Source organism: Ptychodera flava (genome assembly GCF_041260155.1).
Source record: "Ptychodera flava strain L36383 chromosome 23 unlocalized genomic scaffold, AS_Pfla_20210202 Scaffold_24__1_contigs__length_23054250_pilon, whole genome shotgun sequence".
In the NCBI taxonomy this organism is placed as follows: domain Eukaryota; kingdom Metazoa; phylum Hemichordata; class Enteropneusta; family Ptychoderidae; genus Ptychodera; species Ptychodera flava.
The window spans coordinates 12,176,963-12,195,934 of record NW_027248278.1 but is presented as its reverse complement, the minus strand read 5'-3'; the positions used below and the strand labels follow the sequence as shown (position 1 = coordinate 12,195,934).

The 18,972-nt window shown below is 36.3% G+C and overlaps 2 protein-coding genes across 2 annotated transcripts in view; both read left to right on the top strand.

Annotated features, from left to right (window-relative positions):
* The window catches only part of LOC139124564 (galectin-3-binding protein-like), a 5,526-nt gene extending 551 nt beyond the window's left edge, over positions 1 to 4,975 (top strand). Inside the window, exon 2 of the mRNA XM_070690697.1 lies at positions 1,695 to 4,975. Coding sequence (XP_070546798.1) covers positions 1,695 to 3,171 — 1,477 coding nt within the window. The 3' untranslated portion in view covers positions 3,172 to 4,975. The remainder of the gene's footprint in view (positions 1 to 1,694) is intronic.
* Positions 4,976 to 9,911: 4,936 nt separating this feature from the next.
* Positions 9,912 to 13,912, top strand: LOC139124565 (BTB/POZ domain-containing protein 17-like). Its single transcript, XM_070690698.1, has 2 exons — positions 9,912 to 10,007; positions 11,522 to 13,912. Exon 2 carries the CDS (start codon positions 11,525 to 11,527, stop codon positions 12,998 to 13,000), a length of 1,476 nt encoding a protein of 491 aa, XP_070546799.1. The 5' UTR covers positions 9,912 to 10,007; positions 11,522 to 11,524; the 3' UTR covers positions 13,001 to 13,912.
* The last annotated feature ends 5,060 nt before the right edge of the window (positions 13,913 to 18,972 follow it).

The window sequence follows — 18,972 nt, the reverse complement described above, 5'->3', positions numbered from 1 at the left end:
ACAAAAGTTATCATTGACATGTTTACCATGTAACGATGATTACATATTAATATAAAGGGAAAAATGAAACCTCTACAGATGTGAAATCTTTTGTCACCATCCAACATTCCCAATATTCCTTGGGTGAGGTCCCAACCTTTAACGTTGCTGCAGTGGTTTGAGACGACAATTAATGTTTTCGAAATGTGTTCTCTTGATTGAGATAATGGAAAAATCGACTCTTCGAATTCGCCAATTTATCGGTGCAGGTGGTATATCAATGAATAGACCCTCGATAGACCCTCGATAAAAACAGGACGTTTTTCTCAAGGGCATATTTCTAGAGGGTCTATGATCAATGACATAGATTTCTACGTATTTCTGTCAGCCATTTTTCTTTCTCGGTATTGTGAGTAGAATGTTGTCTGTTGACGCGATTTATGTGGCACTGTGATTCAGGTCAGAGTCGAATTTCCATTTGTTTACATAGCAGCAAACTTTGGAACATGTCACTGTATCACTGATAGTTGTCAAACTTGACTTGGTTCACGCGGTGATTTGTGTTCTGTTTATCATGTGAAACGCGTGAGTGGGGTGAACGCTATGCAGGGGAGTTTGTCCCTGAATCCGACAGAACTAACCTCACTACTGCGCAGATTTAAAGGTAACGCATATTATCGCTAAGAAAACCTCTGGCCTGGGCTGACAAATTCCAAATGGGTTTGTATGAAATAGGAGAGATACAAGATAAACTATTAAAATGAATTTATTCTTGAAAATTCACCGACATTTTTTGACAAAATGTCACGTGACCCCGATGATCTTTGGCCTCAAATATACATATATGTCCATAACTCAGTAACCACAAATGCTACCCGCTTCATATTTGGCATGATGGGAGACTTTATGATGGCACATCCTATACCTCATTAAATATGTGCATATCTAAATATTGGCTGACCAACCGAGATAGAGGTTCGATTTTCGGTACATAGGGATAACTATGGAATACAAATTATTGTTAAAAGTCACATGACCCTAATGACCTTTGACCTGTATTATACATATATGTCCATAACTCAGTAACCACAAGTGCCTCATCCGTCATATTTGGTATGTTGGGAGACCTCATGGGGGCATATCCTGTACCTCATTATATATATGCGTATCTAATTCTAGGCTAACCAATAGAGATCGGGGTCTGAGTTTTGGCACTATGTGACATTCCTAAATGACCTTTGACCTCAAATATACATATATCTCCATAACGCAGTAGACAAAAGTACTACATCCATCATATTTGGTATGATGGGAGACCCTGTGGTGCCACATCTTGTGCGTTATCAATTATGTGCATATCTTATTCTGGGCCAGCCAATACGCTAGATGTCTGATTTTTGGGTACATAGGAATAAATTTGGGAAAAATATATTTCGTCACAATATCCAACAGACCCATACAACCTTTCTTCTGGATTTAACAAATATGCCTGTAAATGCCTAAAAATAGGTGCTACATGCTCTGAATTTGACCGAATGAAGCACTTTGTGACATTAGGGGGTTATTGATTATCATTGTGGTACGTTTTGCCAGTATTTGCAAGTGCTTGGGCCCCGTGAAGCTGCTTGCAGTTATAATATAATTCAGTGTGGAGCAGGATTTCATTGACGTTATAGTTTGACGTCCGATACATTTTATTTTTATCTTTGTTATAGATCATCTAACAGGTCCCGGTGTATTCTGCCGACCATGGCTTATTCTGTGAAATTACAAGTACCCAAACATTGTAACGAAGACTACCCAAATGTGGAAATGCGAACCAGTGATCATTCAGAAATCGCCGGCTCATGTGAATCCTATGTGAGCAGCTTATCCAGCCTGTTCAACCAACCGGACCTTAGTGACGTGATCCTAAAAGTCGGTGACATGTCATACTATGCACACAGATTTCTGTTGGCACATTTCAGTGAAGTCATGCGGACCATGCTAACAGAATCTCGTTGGCGAGACTCTCAGCAGGCTAAAGTGAAGTTGCAGGAAACGCCGGAGTGCGCTACAGTCTTTGAAGACTTTCTAAAGTTTATGTACAGTGGACGAATTGAACTCAAAATTTCTAGAGCCCTGCCAGTGCTTGTATTAGCAGACAAATACAATGTTACTCTGCTTAAACCAGTATGTGAAGATTATATGGCAAGACAGGTGACACAGTCTAGGAATGTACAGGGAGCATTGCAGTGGTGGGAACACGCCAAAACGTACAACCTGAAACATCTTGAGCTCGAATGTCTTGAATTGATACAAGAAAGTTTAAATGCCGCAATTAAAACTCCTGAATGGCTTAATTTGAGCATTGATCAACTGTGTACCATTCTTGAATCCTCGGACGTGGTTGTCCAGGATGAGTACACACTGTACAAAGGCGTAGAATCTTGGTTGCAGAGTGCAAATCACAAGGCCAAAATTTCTAAGTATTTGGATCGTGTCCTGCCACTGCTTCGCTTCACTCAAATGACACCACAGCAAATTGACGCCATTGAAAAATCTCAAATGTGTAAGAAATTTTCTAACAAATTCAATTCATATGTTCTACAAGCATACAAATTCTTTGCAATGGGAAGAAATATGGCTCCTGATAATTCTAACGCAGGTTATCAACTACGTGAATATGGGCAGTCGCCATTGCAAGAGACAGAGATATCTGTTTACAACACAAACCTGCAAGAGTCATTTCCAGGCTATCAGCACACAGTAGCCATGCATCATAAATCAATTGTGGGAGGAGTACCTGTTTCAAAGTCTCGACAAAGGGGGCCTAATTTAGATATATGCGGGAAACCTAATAAGTCTGGTGCATCATACGGGTTATATTTGAGGTTTCTGCCAGAGGGGCATAACATATATTCAATACGCATAAGACTTATTGATGGGCAGTCAAGAAAGACGCTTAGTGTTATCAGAGGGAATGGAAAAGTTGGGGAGAAAACTCCACATGTTGCTTATGTTGACATAGAGAATCATTCGTATCATAAGAACATAACAGAAATGTTTACTGCTCCTGCCAGACAACAATATCGGCATGGTTACAATTATCGAGAATACCAACATACTATGCCCATTCTATGTGCGTTCCTCGGAATCAAAAATCAACCTGCTCACATTAATTTTGCAATTAGAGTTACATTCTATGAGTAAACGAATGTGGTATACGTATCACATAAAGCTCTTTATTATTCTACATTGCTATTTTCAACAAAACACCCATTCTAACTGTAAGACAACGTTTTTGTTTGACATGGAGACAAAACGGAGAATTGTACACATTTAAAATTCAGTGTAGCGCAGATGCCCCATCTAACGGCCATGCAATAGATTCGATTTTCAAATGAAATATGCAAGGTCGAAGACCTTTCATCGATTTCGGATTTACAGTTAAGTGTTCAAAGGTAGTGGGTCCAGTGAAAAATATCAATGGCGGAATTTTTTAGAGAAATAGGTGAATCTGGAATAACTTTGCTATAATTTATTAAGTTTGTATTGTAATGTGTTTTAGCTGCACATCGTGACGATGATCATTTGCAGATTAAGATTTTTTGCAAATGACAAGTGTGTAGATTCTATTTGCTTCCATTGCATAACTGGTCTACATAGCGCCTAGAAGAATAAAGTGCATTTTTAACACCCAAAGCAAAGTTGAATATAAAACGGCAAATCAAATTCATTTCTGTATCGGTTTAAAAGAACAGTGGATGTACAATATTGTACTTTTTGCTTATTTCTGTGCTTTAAAACAACTCAATGTTTTTGTTCGCTCTTAAGTATATCGCTCTTAAGTATATCAATGGATGTTCTAGCCTGGTTAACATATTGAATTGCGTACAATGCTACAATGTAACAATGCTATTGTTAGCAAATGAATTCTAATCCTGATTTAAATTCAATTGCTAATATTAATACTAGTAATAAAAGTGAACAGTAAGAGAGTAGACGCAGTAAGGGCTGTGTTAACAGGCTGAACACAATACATTTGACATGATTTGGAACCAGAACAAGAAGTCTATTTTACAAGCACAAGAAATAAAACTGTTCGATGCACACTAACAAGGTCGTACTGACAAATTTATACAACCACTCACTAAAGGCTTAAACTCTACTATAATTTGTTTCCACTAGATAGCACTGCACCACATGTCACCTTAGCATCTCAGCGGGAGTCTTACTTTTACTAATTTACTTTCTCTTTTCACGTTTTAAAACCCACAGCACGAGCAAAAGTGCAAAAGTCGAGATGATCAAATCTTCTGTCTCTTTCCCAAAGTTTTACATTTTCGTTCATTTTATTTCTCATTTTACTACGAATTTTCGCAAAGCGCCTGTACATTTTATTTTAAAAGCTTACAAAAGGGAGCAAAATAGGGATGTAGAGGGTACAAATTTAGTCTTAGACTGGTATATTAATATATGTGACGTGTGACACAATACTTCATTTACACAGTAGATATACAAGTACATTTCAATTGTAAAGGAGATATTTTCACCCATACATTTGTATCGACTGGTGTATCCATCAACGTATTGTGTACCCTGTTTGAGTAGCAAGCAGAGACTCCTACAATTTAAAAAGAGGTTATATCTTTGACAAGGTCGTTACATTCAATCTTCACAAAGTAGAATACGGTGTTATATATGTAGCGCATTTTAACGGAGATAAAAAACTGTTAATTTTTAATGTGTCAATAATGTGAACAATATTTTCATTCGGATTATTCAAACTTTCTGGCACTTTTAATTTACTTAGTGATTACATCTGCAGAATTAAAGTACTAGTTTCCACGTTTGTCCACTATTTTGGATAGCTTTTAGAGGATTATTCATTCACAAATTATTTCAAATACTTTGCCTTTTAGGCTTGTTTTGAATTACTCAAGATATACAGCCATAATATTTTCTGAAATAGAGAATACAGTTTGATATTTGCTGTATTCTAATCTAAATGGTCATGAAAATTATATCAGTATCAATAAAGGTACTCCTAAATAACATTGATCAGTTTTAATGGTATATTTGTCTGTTTTAACCTTTCTTGTTCACCAATGTTAACTAGGTTTTGTCACGTGCTCACGGGCAAACTACATGATATTGCAATGCATTGTGGGCAGAAAGTTTACTTTTCAATTTTGAAATTGGGAGCAAAAGAAGCTAGGAAATTGGGTTATTTGCAAACTTTTGCACAAATTAACATTACTTTTTCACAACCTTACCACTTCTTGACAAGCCAAAAGGTGAACCCAATTATAAACTCATTGAAATTGAATGAATATTTGCATAAATTATTTCAGAGCAAGATACGTTGTGTTTGGTGCAGCGCCCCTTTATGGTACAGAGAATTAGTCAATGCTCACTGTCTGAGACTTTGCACAACTACCAACACATGGGCCCACCCATCGATTTGAAAACTATGTGTATGCAACAAAGTCAGGCGATGGATTTTGTAAACGAGGGACCTGATCACTTCATTTGATGTTCCCTAGTAGCCTATTTTACATGTGTTTTTCATGTCTGTATGCTGTATGTATTATTATGGCGAGTGTGTTTTGCCTGATGTATCTCAGATGTATCAGTGTCACTTTGTGCATGTTGGTAAATGATGTTGACGTCAAATAAATAAATTATGTGTGTTTTTGTTACCTAACTCCAGAAAAACAAGCAGACCCTTGACCTTTTTATAATAAAATCAATTATAGTAAATTCTCTAAATTTCACTCTATTTTAGGAGTCTCAGCAAATAAAAATATTGCGTAAATGGTCAAAATGTCAGAACAAGTTGACTCGGCTTCACTTAGGGGGAATTACCAACGGCCAGCACAAAAAAATGTAAAGTGTCATTGTGTGTCATCTGTAAAAACAGTTTATTTATGTAATGGAAAGCAACGTCAAATCCAAGTCATATTGTAAGTTATTCTATTAAGTACAAAAGTCCTGGTAAATACCGTGTACTTTGTCAATTAAGACAAATGAATAAATAGAAGTCATGTAAAATATATGTGGAGCTGTAAAACTAACACTTTGCCAGGTATGCAATGCCAATATTCCTTCAAATGATAAATTATTTCACAAAACTTAGCATAATCCATACTCAGTCTGTTAGACTGCTCCATGGAACCAAAGCATTCTACTGTATATAGCTGAGTAGAGCAATGGGATTTTTTAGAATGATAAAATTGATACATCAACAACCAATGCATTTCCAAAATACAAAATAAATGTTCTAATATGCACTTCACTTTTATTTCTGTCTTTATATCTAAGCTTGTGCAAGCAAAGTGTCAAATTTGTTTGTTTCTTCCATGTGAAGAGATTGAAGTTGTCAAAGCTAGACATTTTTTCATTGTATGAAAGGCCGAAAAAGATGAAAAATAAATGGGAAATCAGAAATCTCATGACATTACGTGTCTGTCAGCACATCTTCATACACAGGACAGAAGATGAAAGTTGTTAAAGTAGATTGCGCCTCGGGGACATATTTTTACAATGCTTTCTTGTAGTCTGACTTGCTTTAAAGCCTACGAAGTTATAATGGTTTGATTACATGTTCAGACAATCAAAGCTTCAGTTAACACCCATAGTGTCGATGGGGAAATAAGTAACATTTTGAATTTCAAATATTGGAAAAAAGTTTAGGTTTGAAATATTAAAGAAACACTGGACCAAAATGTAGCAATATTGTATAGCCAACATGGCATTCAACATGACACCATTTCCCCTAAGTTTCCCCAGTATCAGCATTTGCATTTTAAATCCTGATTTTTATATTTCACTAGAAAGAATCAGCCTTGATTGCTTCCCTGAGAAAATATTGAGCCTAATTTTAAGCTTTCAGTATTACCTTAAGACACATTCAAACACAGAAAGAAGTGACATGCATGGAACCCATAAATGATGATACACTGGAGTTATCTGAGCACCTGCTATCTTATACATCTGAGTTCAAACAGAGAAAAGATACAACAATCACAATGAAAATTTTTACGAAGTTTTTTATCGCAAATTTGCTGCAAAAGGATTGTACCATATGTCATCTTAGCAAAAAGCACTACATCTGACAAAATTCACAGTTCAGTCAACTAGAAAACTACCACACAAAATGAAAGGAATATTCCATGTTATCGATATCATGGGAGGGGCATGGCAGCGGAACTTGTAAATACTTCATCTTGTCTATTACAAATCTAAACAGTACTTTTTGATCACACAGTGCCAATTAAGAGTCTACATACATCATCCAATTTTGTGTCAGAAGAGAAATTGTTCCAGGGATACCAGAAGATCGGTCACTCATAAATGTGATGGCTGTCATTACAATTTTGAAAATATGAAACATGTCAATTATAATGGACATGTTCCATTATCCTAACACTATGGGCATGAGCTACTGAAAACCAGATAGCAAACCGATAGCATTATTCTTAGACCTTGTAAAATTCCCAATTAAAATGCCTAAGATACGAGTTCATTCGTAAATTTTGACTTGCTGTTCTAGGCAGCAACTTTGGCATGAAAATGATGAAACCTACTGGGGTTAAGTTGGAAAACATGGCTATTAAGTTATGGTATAATTTTTGGTGACCGCAACCCTATATAAAGGAACACAGTTCACACACATCTTATTACTGGCTTCAGACATGTAAAGGAAGCCATACTGGATCGCTTCTTCAAACAAATTGACAAATCCCATCCATTTACCTGGTCAAACGCATTGATTTGCATGTACATGTAAGTATTCCACACCTATAATCAGATCTCAAAACTGATTGCGGCCTTTCGTTCCGTGAAATGTCTACATTTGTTTACACATGTTGTGCTTTAGTGTGTGACACCGTACTGCATGTTTATTGGCAGCTGTTCATCGGGCAACATACATTTTAAAGTAAATATGTATATCGACTTAAATCACAGCTATGACATCGTGACCGAGAAGAGAGAAGACTAATTTTAATTCTCTTTGACGATAGAAACGCCGACGTCGACGATCAAGTAAATAAAGTGTTGTTGTTATAGTTAATAACGTGGATATCCATATGTACACAAAGTTGGATGGACGGGAAATTTGTGAAAGACCGGAACAACTGAGACTAAACTAGGTATCTGTAATTATAATATCAATATATAATATCAATGTATTCGTTAAATGGCACTTTAGATTTTGCACGAGAATGTTTGACATAAGAAGCGGGACAGGGAATGGACGTACAATTAAGAAATGAGTTGAAAATTGACAGAAAGACGGATTGAATGTTTGCCCTTACTTTCATTATGCTCTTTCTTCTTCTCTTCCAAACCATTAATCGAGAAAGCCACCTTGATTCGATGAATTAAAATTGCTTGGTTCTGGGATCGTATCCTTAAGTAATAATCTATATTTCACCATATTTACAATGTTTGTCTTTAGCTGGCTTAACATTGATCCCATTACGAAGCTTAGCTGTGACCGATAATACCAATAAATATAAATCGAACGGTCCCTTGTACTAGTTTCCACACAGATTTGAAGTCGGTTTTCTGCCATCTAGGGTTAGCATGGAAATACTATTTGCCACTGACGGCGCCTATCATAACAGGTGCAACCAACGGAGCTATTCATCGAAAAAGCTATTCCGGAAGCAATTTTTGATGGCAGGGGAAATTTTAATTTTGCTAGGGCAGGGGACATAATTTTAGGTGGCAGGGGAGCAAATTTAAGTTTTTTTTGTCGGGCAGGGCAGATATTGGTTTATTGTCATGGGGACAGGGCTTGGCGAAAAACGAGGAGAGGGGAAGCTGCTTTCAAAACGAGGACAGGGGAAGTTGAGCCATGGTGTTTCCGGGGATTGGGACACAGTGCAAGTACTTATACCTTTTAAAGGTTACCCAGACTACTTAGCCTATCGATTGACCCAACATCTCACTCTATGTACTGCGACATGGAAACCAAATAAAAGGCCACTGCAGTATGTATCTGCATGAGAATGTTAATTTTCAGGGGAAACTTTTTCTCAGGGCAGGGGAAAATCGACCGGTTTTTTCATCTCAGGGTTTGGGTAGCTTCATGTCTGCAGGGGAAATGGAATGACAAAATTTTGAGGAGAATTTTTTCCACGGCAGGGGAAATCGGCAAGCTTTATCGCTGCAGGTCAGGGGAGATTCAAACCTTCACAGTGGGGAGGGGAAACAGGCAAAAATATGTGGGGAGCGGGTAAAAATGAACTTTGAGTGCGTCAAGGTAAAGTCGAAAAATTTTCAGTTGGAGGGGAAATTATGAACAGCTAATTAATTACCCTCTTGACTTTAAATTAGTCAGTTCACATTACTTGTCATGTACAATATATCTTATCATAGTAAGGACCCCTTTAAAAGTGCATTGTTTGTTGGCTGCACCTGTCATAACCTATTGACGGGGCACGGAATATACCTCGCAGTTACTAGCAAACACAATCACATCAAAATTTCGATATTTCTTCTAGCAGTTAGATAAAATTTAAGGAAAAATCATAACAATACATTTATTTATAGACATTTGATTGACACTGTAAACGTAATATCCAATATGTTAAATACTGAAGCGCGTCAAGTGAAACATGGACTCTGATCGTTTTCATGCTTTGGCGTGTCCATGCGTGGTTGTCAGCATACTCTATACTTAACAATGTTTAAGTGTGGAAAGAACGTAAAATACAATTCTGCAAGAGAAGAGAGAAAATTAGCGCCTTTTGTGACAGGGAGAGAGTAGATGTGATTACCTTTGGGAGAAATTTGTAAACTTAAGAGCATTGCTGGCGGCGGTGGCTGCTTTAGATTTATCGGTCAGAATTTTGAGACCTCTACCGCCCTCTAGAGTTAGAAAAAATCGGTTATTGTGACGAATATAATCCAATAAACGTATGTCAATATTGAACATTCAGGGCAAAGTACAGCCGTCTGAACGAACAGAATATACGCCATTACTTACAGGAGACTGCCTTCAAATTACAGAAAAATTGTCCAGTACAAAAAAGGTTAGTAACATTGAAGGACATGTGTCTGCAACCTTTGTAACATTATGCGTACTTTTGAGTGTTTGGTTTGGTAATAATGAAGCAGTTAAGCACTAATGTAATCAGCTTTCGGTTTTGACCACACCAGCCATTTTGTTAACGCCCAATAATTGGTTAAGTAGATTGGAAATTTGTAGGAACGTTAGATAAAAATAATGTAAACCGTTTGAATACGTATAGTTGAGGAGACAATTACCCGTACGTCATGGGCAAGCCCTGTCATTTACATGACATACTCGGACCGCTTCACATATACATACTTACATATTGTAACAAATTTAATACAGTCCTACTGAAAAAGGGTACTGTATAGCATAGTTGTGTGTGATGAAACGTCCTATACTTGCTCTAACTACTTGTGAAACAGAAACGTTATCAATGACATTTTTGCCACGTAGTGAAAATCACATAAATATGAAATGCAACATGTACAGATGTTAATCTTTTGTCACAATCAAACATTCTTAGTATAGTCCAGATCGTGTTGTGAATTGTCGTCAAGAGCATTCGCGCGAGAAATTTTATTTACGTTCAATTTGTGGCGCTCCCAACTGTCGCTGCAGTGGTTTGCGATAATTTTAATGAAATGTTTTCGAGATTGGCTTTCTTGATTGGGATAGATAAGTAACAAGCACATAGAATCAGCCAATTTATTGGCGCAGTTGGCATATCAATGACATAGATTTCTACGTATTTCCATCGTATTGTTTTTCTATTTTCGTTATAGGTTCTGTTATCCCTATTTCGTTCTCGGTATGTTGAGTACTAGTAGAATGTTGTTCTCTGTTGACTCAATTTATGTAGCTTTGACCCTATTCGTCGCTTTCGGTCTCCCGACGAAGGCCGAAAGCGACGAATAGGGTCTAGGCTGTAATTTATGTGCCACAGTTATTTCTCGGCGATCAGCGTGCACCCGTTACTCTTGCACGGTCGAATTTCCACTTGTTTACATGGCGGCGGCAAACTTAACATGTCTCGAGATACGGTTGTTAAAATGGATGTCACAAGCATTGTTTCTTTTGGTTTTTTCAGTTTAACAGAGCATTCGTCTCACTTAGATTTACAGTCCTCTTCGTTTTCACACATTGTATCCAAATTTTACATCAATTTACAATGTGTTTTTATCATATCGTTTTCATATTTTTGACCCTGAAGAAGACCTCCTGCGTGTGGTCGAAGCGTTGGTAAATAAAGTTTAAAACCGCAGACAAAGGGACTTGCTCTTACTCTAAGATAGTGGTAAACTTTAATATCCCGGCTCAATGTGATGATTTTCAGGCTTGAGTCAAGTTATGAAATTTCCATATATGCATTTAAGGGGAATATTTCTCACTGTAAGACATAACGCCTGCATTGAAAGTTCTTGCCTGAAAGACATGCGGACCTTATTCATTATGTTCTCATCTGTTTGGAGCACGATCTCATTGACGTTATATTCTGACATCCAATACATTTTCTTTTTATCTGTGTTGTAGATCATGGAAGGTCAAGGGGTCTATGGGTATGTGGGGGAAAAACAAGACGAAGGCGAACACTACTCAAAGGTGGAAACGCAAACCAGTGATCATTCAGAAATCGCCGGCTCATGTGAAACCTATGTGAGCAGCTTATCCAGTCAGTTCAACAAACCTGACCTCAGTGACGTGGTCCTTAAAGTTGGCAAGGTGTCATACCATACACACAGGTTTCTATTGGCCCATTTCAGTGACGTCATGCGGACCATGCTTACAGAATCTCGTTGGCGAGACTCTCAGCAGGCTAAAGTGAAGTTGCAAGAAACGCCGGAGTGCGCTACAGTCTTTGGAGACTTTCTTAAGTTTATGTACAATGGACAAATTGAACTCAAAATTTCTAGAGCCCTGCCAGTGCTTGTTTTAGCAGACAAATACAATGTTACTCTGCTTAAATCAGTATGTGAAGATTATATGGCCAGACAGGTGATACAGTCTAGGAATGTACAGGGAGCATTGCAGTGGTGGGAACACGCCAAAACGTACAACCTGAAACATCTTGAGCTCGAATGTCTTGAATTGATACAAGAAAGTTTAAATGCCGCAATTAAAACTCCTGAATGGCTGAATTTGAGCATTGATCAACTGTGTACCATCCTTGAATCCTCAGACGTGGTTGTCCAGGACGAGTACACATTGTACCAAGGAGTAGAATCTTGGTTGCAGAGTGCAAATCACAAGGCCAATATTTCTGAGTACTTGGACCGTGTCCTGCCACTGCTTCGCTTTACTCAAATGACACCACAGCAAATTGATGTCATTGAAAAATCTTTACTGAGTAAACAATATTCTAACAAATTCACTTCATATGTTCTACAAGCATACAAATTCTTTGCAATGGGAAGGAATAAGGCTCCTGATAATCCTAACACAGGCTATCAACCTCGTGAATATGGGCAGTCGCCATTGCAAGAGACAGAGATATCTGTTTACTTCACACACCTGCAACAGTCGTTTCCGGGTTATCAGCACACAGTAGCTATGCATCATAAATCAATTGCGGGAGGAGTATCTTATTCACAATCTCGACAAACGAGGCCTAATTTAGATATTTGCAGAAAACCCAATCAGTCTGGTAATTTATACGGGCTATATTTGAGGTTACTGCCAGAGGGGCAAAGTACTTACTCAGTACGTATAAGACTTATTGATGGGCAGTCAAGAAAGACGCTTAGTGTTATCAGAGGAAATGGAAAAGTTGGGGAGAAAACTCCACATATTGCTTATGTTGACGTGGAGGATCAGTCATACCGTAATAATATAATAGAAATGTTTACTGTTCATGCCAATCAACAAAATCGGTATAACTACGGGTACTACGACTCGTATCAACAACACCAACAAAACCAACACAGTATGCCAATTGTATGTGCATTCCTTGGCATCAAAACACAACTGGCTCACATTATTTTGCTGTTAGAGCTACATTCTATGATTAAATGATTGTTGTATATCACATTAAATACTGTGATTTAGCAAACTAAAAGTATGACATAAAAATTCTTCCTTTTTTGACATTACCATTTCAATGAGACATCCTTGAACACATTGCTTGAATGAAATATACAGTTTACAGTTGTGTTTTCTTTTACAGTAGCGAACCTTTCTTTGATAGCTTTATATTTTATTACTTGTTCAGGTATTCAATACTGTAATTTCCTTATTACATTTTATCTCTCTTTTTTACTAAACTTTCACACAAGTATCCGCTCGTTTTTCAAACGCAGCGGCTGTGAATATAGAGCAGAATTACAGCGCCGAGGGTACACAGTGAACCTTTAGTGTGGTACCTTTTTTAAATAATTGACTCAGCACTTTATGTACATAGTGACGGTTGTTTGTCTGACAAGAGATCATTTCATTCATACATGGGTATGGAATGTTATCCAAAAACTTATCGCACCTTATATAAGTTAAAAGCAGCAGGACGTCGACTCCTGGCATTTCAATTGTCATTTAATTTTGACAAGGTATCTGTGCTTAATCTTTACAAATCTGGAAACGTATCACTAATGTCATGCATTTGAACAGACGAAAACACTTTTAAATATATCAAATCGGTCGTTTCATCTTTCAACCTGCCTTTTCACTTCAATTACCTAAATTGTATTTGCAGAATTTAAGCACAGTCTCCATGGATGTGTACGCTGTTTGTCGTGCTTTCAATGATTATTCATGTAAGATTTCTTTCAAACATGTAGTCTTTTTCAGCTTGTTTTACTTTCATCAAGATACACAGCCATATATTTGTCGATATAGAAGATACGCTTTGATATATTTTATCCTTTTCAAATGTATATGGTTATCGCAATAGTAGAAATTAGCGTCAATAAAAGTACTCCTGCATGCATCGGCAACTTCTTTGGTATGTTTGTCTGTTTGGACCTTCCTTGTTCACCAATCCTTGCTACCTTAAATAGCTTTTGTCTTGTGCTAAGGGGCAAACTAGGTATTTAGATGCATTGTGGGCATACAGTTGACTTCTCTCCACAGCAAGAGTTCGAGATAGTGGTGCAATGGGTGACTGTACTGATAAATCACATGGAATTTATGTAACCGATATTTTGTAATCCATTAAGTTGTAATATTTAAGAAAACGGGTTATTGTTAGCTTGAAGATGATACCCAACATGTAAAATTCTGACTCAGTTATCGAGACTTTACCAATTTTACACTTTTGCTGCCCGTTAGCATACATATGGTAAATGACGACTTCAATTGAACAAATTCCTATTTGGGACGAAAAACAGCAAAATTGTCCCAAAAACACAATATTGCAGGTTTTGTCATAATTTGAACAATACTGATGTAACACGATTGGAACATATTGGAAGAATTGGATCTTTATATTTTTCAAATTTCTCAAAAGTGTTGGGTACCCTATAGCTACATGTTGCAATATTACAAATTGTTCATAAAACAAGTGCATTGCTTAAAGAGAAAAGCAGATGAGTTTAAATTTACAGATTAAATTGACATTAGTTCACTATGTAATTATCCCAAATTAGTTCCAATCGTGTTATTTTCACCATACCTACGAACCTTCACATCAAATATCAAATATAAAAGGAATCGGACCAGCAAATTTCAGAGATTATGAAAAAAAAAGATAACCCCAAAATACAAATATGCAAAGCTCACCACAATGTGAACAAACTCAACTAAGTTTACACCTAGGAACAGTGCTTACCAAGTTTCATAGCAAACGGACAGAGCAGAGAAGACGATTTTTTGATCAAAATTGGAAAATTGCCCAGAAAACACAAACATAAAAAATTCATCAAAAGCATCGTAGTGACTTTATATCATGTTAGCTCTTTATTCTGAATTTCGAAGGAATCCGAAGAGTAGTTTCAGAGAAGATTTTTTGACCAAAAATGGGAACAAAGTGACCCAAAAATACAAATATGAACATTTTACCACAATTTGATGATACTGTCCCTAAGAATATGCATATCAAGTTTCAACGCAATAACACACACACGTTTAGAGAAAATGACTTCATGACCAAAAATGGAAAAATTGACCCAAAGATACAAAATTAAATTCCATCTCAATTTGACCTATTCTGACAGAATTCAAACCTACGAATCTGAAGACCAGTGTCAAGAAAGATGATTTTTTGACCAAAAATGGTTTAAGCTATCCCAAAAATACAAATGTGAACATTTTACTACAGTTTGAACAAACCTAAGAGAGCTCAACACTGGAATCATGCATTCATGCCAAGTTTCAAATCAATTGAACCAGTGGTTCAGAGAAGATGATTGTTTTACCGAAAATGGGAAAAAATTGTCCAAAAAGTAAACATTGAAATTTCACCACAATGTGTACAAATTATAATTAAATCACCTTATGAAACCTGCATACTAAGTTTCAACCATATCTGGCCCGTGGTTACAGAACTTTAGCAATTAGCAGGATTTCGCCTGCTTTTATACCATTGCATATTTTTGACACTCATGTTATCTTAATTTAAACAAATTCGGTTCTCCACACCTGGGTCCACTGGAACACGAAAGAGATAAGATGGCCGGTTTTTAGTTATGGTGTGGATGGACTGACACACACACAGAAATACACAGACAAACAGACATACATACATACAGACATGCAGATGCAACTGACTTATCATATAAGCTGTCTTCAGTATATATACATATACCAAATGTGAGGTAATAATGCCAAATGAAAAAATAGGTGTATTTTCGGTAAACTGACTGACCCTAGGAAAACCAGTGGTCCTTAGAAAATTTTTCACAATGAATGAAATGAAGTAAAGAAGTTATTTTTTATTTTGGTCTAAATGGTCGAAATGTCATGACAAGTTGAGTCAGATACATTTAAGGGGAATTAAAAATGGCTAGCGCAACGAAAACTCAAACTGCTATCCTGTGATCTGAAAAAAAATTCATTTACATATTTGAACAAAACGTCAAGTCCTTATTCATCGGGTAAGTATTTTATTTAAGTACAAAAAACAATTAAAAAGTACATTAACTTTGTCATGCATACTGCCAAATTCTTACAAATGATAATTTTTTGTACAAAACTGCGCAAATCCACACTGTTATCCTGTGACTGTTTCCTGGAATGAAAACATTCTACTGGACATAGCTGCCTAGAGCAAAGTGTTTATGATAAAAATGATGCATGAAGAACCACTGCATTCAACACGAACTAATTTGGGATAATTTGATGGTGAAGTACTGTCTTTGAAATCTGCAAATGTAAGCTCATCTGCTTTTCTTCTTACGTTACACACTCGTTTTTATGAGTAATTTGTAATATTGATACATTCAGCTATGGTGCACTAAACATTTTTTTGCAAAATTTGAAAAATATGAAGATCCAATTATCCCATTTAGTTCCAATCGTGTTAACACAACAAATGTTCTGATATACACCTAACTTTTATTTCTGTCTTCACATTAAAACTTGTGTAAGCAAACTCACAAGAGTGTCAAATTTGGCTGTTTTTTCCATGTAAAGACCTTGAAGTTGTCAAAGCTAGATATTTTTTCATGCATACAAGGTTAACGTTGAATATGAAAATTAGGTGAGATATCAGTATTTCTTATGATTATACCCAGGACAGAACATGGAAGCTGCTAAAATAGATTGCACCTAGGGGACATATGTTTACAATGCTTTGTTTTAGACTTGGTTTAAAGCATACGGAGTATGATGGTTTCATTACTTGATTAGACAATCAAAGCTTGAGTTTGAGTTTATACCCATAGGGTCGATGGGAAAATTAGTCACATGTTGAATTTCAAATATCGGAATATTTTAGGTTTTATATTTTAAAAAACACAGCATCAAATCTATTCAAAATTCAATTTCTAATACTAATAATTAAAGTGAACAGAAGACACAGTTAGGGCTGTGTTAACAAGCTGAACGCAAGATATTCGACAGAACAAGAAGTCTATCTTACAAGCAAAAGAAATAAAACTGCTCGATGCACACTAACAAGGTCGTACTGACAAATTTATACAACCACTAACTAAAGGCTTAAACTCTGTGATTTGTTTCCGTTAGCAAAACACAGCATAGCATCTCAACAGGCGTCCTACTTTTACTAATTTACTGTCGCATTTCACGTTTTACAACCCAGTATGAGCAAACGAGCAAAAGCCAAGGTGATCAATTCTTCTGTATCTTTTCTTAAGTTTTACATTTTCGTTCATTTTATCTCTCTTGTCACTACGGATTTTCGCAAAGGCACCTGTACATTTCATTTCAAAAGCTTTCAAGATAAAGCTAAATAGGGATGTAGAGGGTACCACTTTAGTCTTGGACTGGTATTACTTTATGTGACTTGTGACACAATTTTCCACTTACACAGTAACAGAATGTACATGTATATTTCAATCGTAAAAGAGAGATTTTCACTCATGCATTTGTATGAAGTGGTATCCGTAAATGTATTGTGTACCCTGTTTGCGTAGAAAGCAGAGACTTCTACCATCTAAAGAGGTTATATCTTTAACAAGGTCGTTATATTCAACCACAAAGTAGAATGCGGTATTATATATGCAGCGCATTTTAATCGAGAGAAACACTTTTAATTTTTTAATGTGTGAATAATGTAAACAATGTTTTCATTCGAATTATTCACACATTCTGGCACTTTAAATTACCTAATGATTATTTCTACAGAATTAAAGTACTAGTTTTCACGTTTATCCAAACTTTTCGATGGCTTTTTGAAGATTATTTATGCAGAACTTCTTTCAAATATTTAACCTTTTCAGCTAGTTTTGAATTACTCAAGATATACAGCCTGATATTTTTCTGAAAAAGAGAATACAGTTTGATATTTGCTGTATTCTAATGTAAATGGTCATGAAAATTATATTAGTATCAATAAAGGCACTCCTTAATAACATTGATCAGTTTTATAGGTATATTTGTCTGTTTTAACCTTTCTTGTTCACCAATTCTCGCTACATTAAATAGGTTTTGTCACGTGACTACGGGCAAACAACATGATATTGCAATGCAATGGGGACAGAAAGCATACTTTTCAATTTTGAAATTGGGAGGAAAAAGAAGCCAGGAAATCGGGTGATTTACATACAATTGCATAAATTAACACTACTTTATCACCAACTTACCACTGCTTGACAAGCTAAAACGTGAACCCAATGAAAAATTCAATAAAATTGCATGGATATTTGCAGAAGTGATTTCAGAGCAAAATACGTTGTGTTGGATGCAGCGCCCCCTCAAGGCACTGAGAATTAGTCAATGCTCACTGTCTGACATTTTGCACAACTACCAACAAATGGAGTCACCCATCAATTTGAAAATTCTGTGTATGCAGCAAAGTCGGGCGATGGATTTTGTGAAGGAGAGTGCTGATCACTTCATTTGATGTTCCCTATTAGGCTATTTAACATGTGTTTTTCATGTATGCATGCTGTATGGCAAGTGCGTTTTGCCTGTGATATCTCAGATGTATCAGTGTCACTTTGCACGTCGGTAAATGATGTTAAGGTCAAATAATAATAAAAAATTAGGTGTGTTTTTGAAAAAGCAAGCAGAACCTAGACGTTTTTTTCATATTAAAATCAATTTTAGTAAATTCTCGAATCTATTTTAGGAGTCTCAGCAAATAAAAAAATAAAAAAGAACCTTTTTTATATGACGTAAATGGTCAAGATGTCAGAACAAGTTGACTCGGCTACAGTTTAGGGGAATTACCAACGGCCAGCACAACAAAAAATGTAAAGTGCCATTGTGTGTCATCTGTAAAAACATTATATTTACGTATTGGAATGCAACGTCAAAAACAAATCATATTGTAAGTTATTCTATTAAGTACAAAAAGTCCTGGTAAATACCATGTACATTGTCAATAAAGACAAATGAAGAAATAGAAGTCATGTCAAATATATGTGGAGCTG

Bases quoted from the DNA above. Each gene is read 5' to 3' on its own strand.
- LOC139124565 (XM_070690698.1), top strand. From the start codon at position 11,525: ATGGAAGGTCAAGGGGTCTATGGGTATGTGGGGGAAAAACAAGACGAA.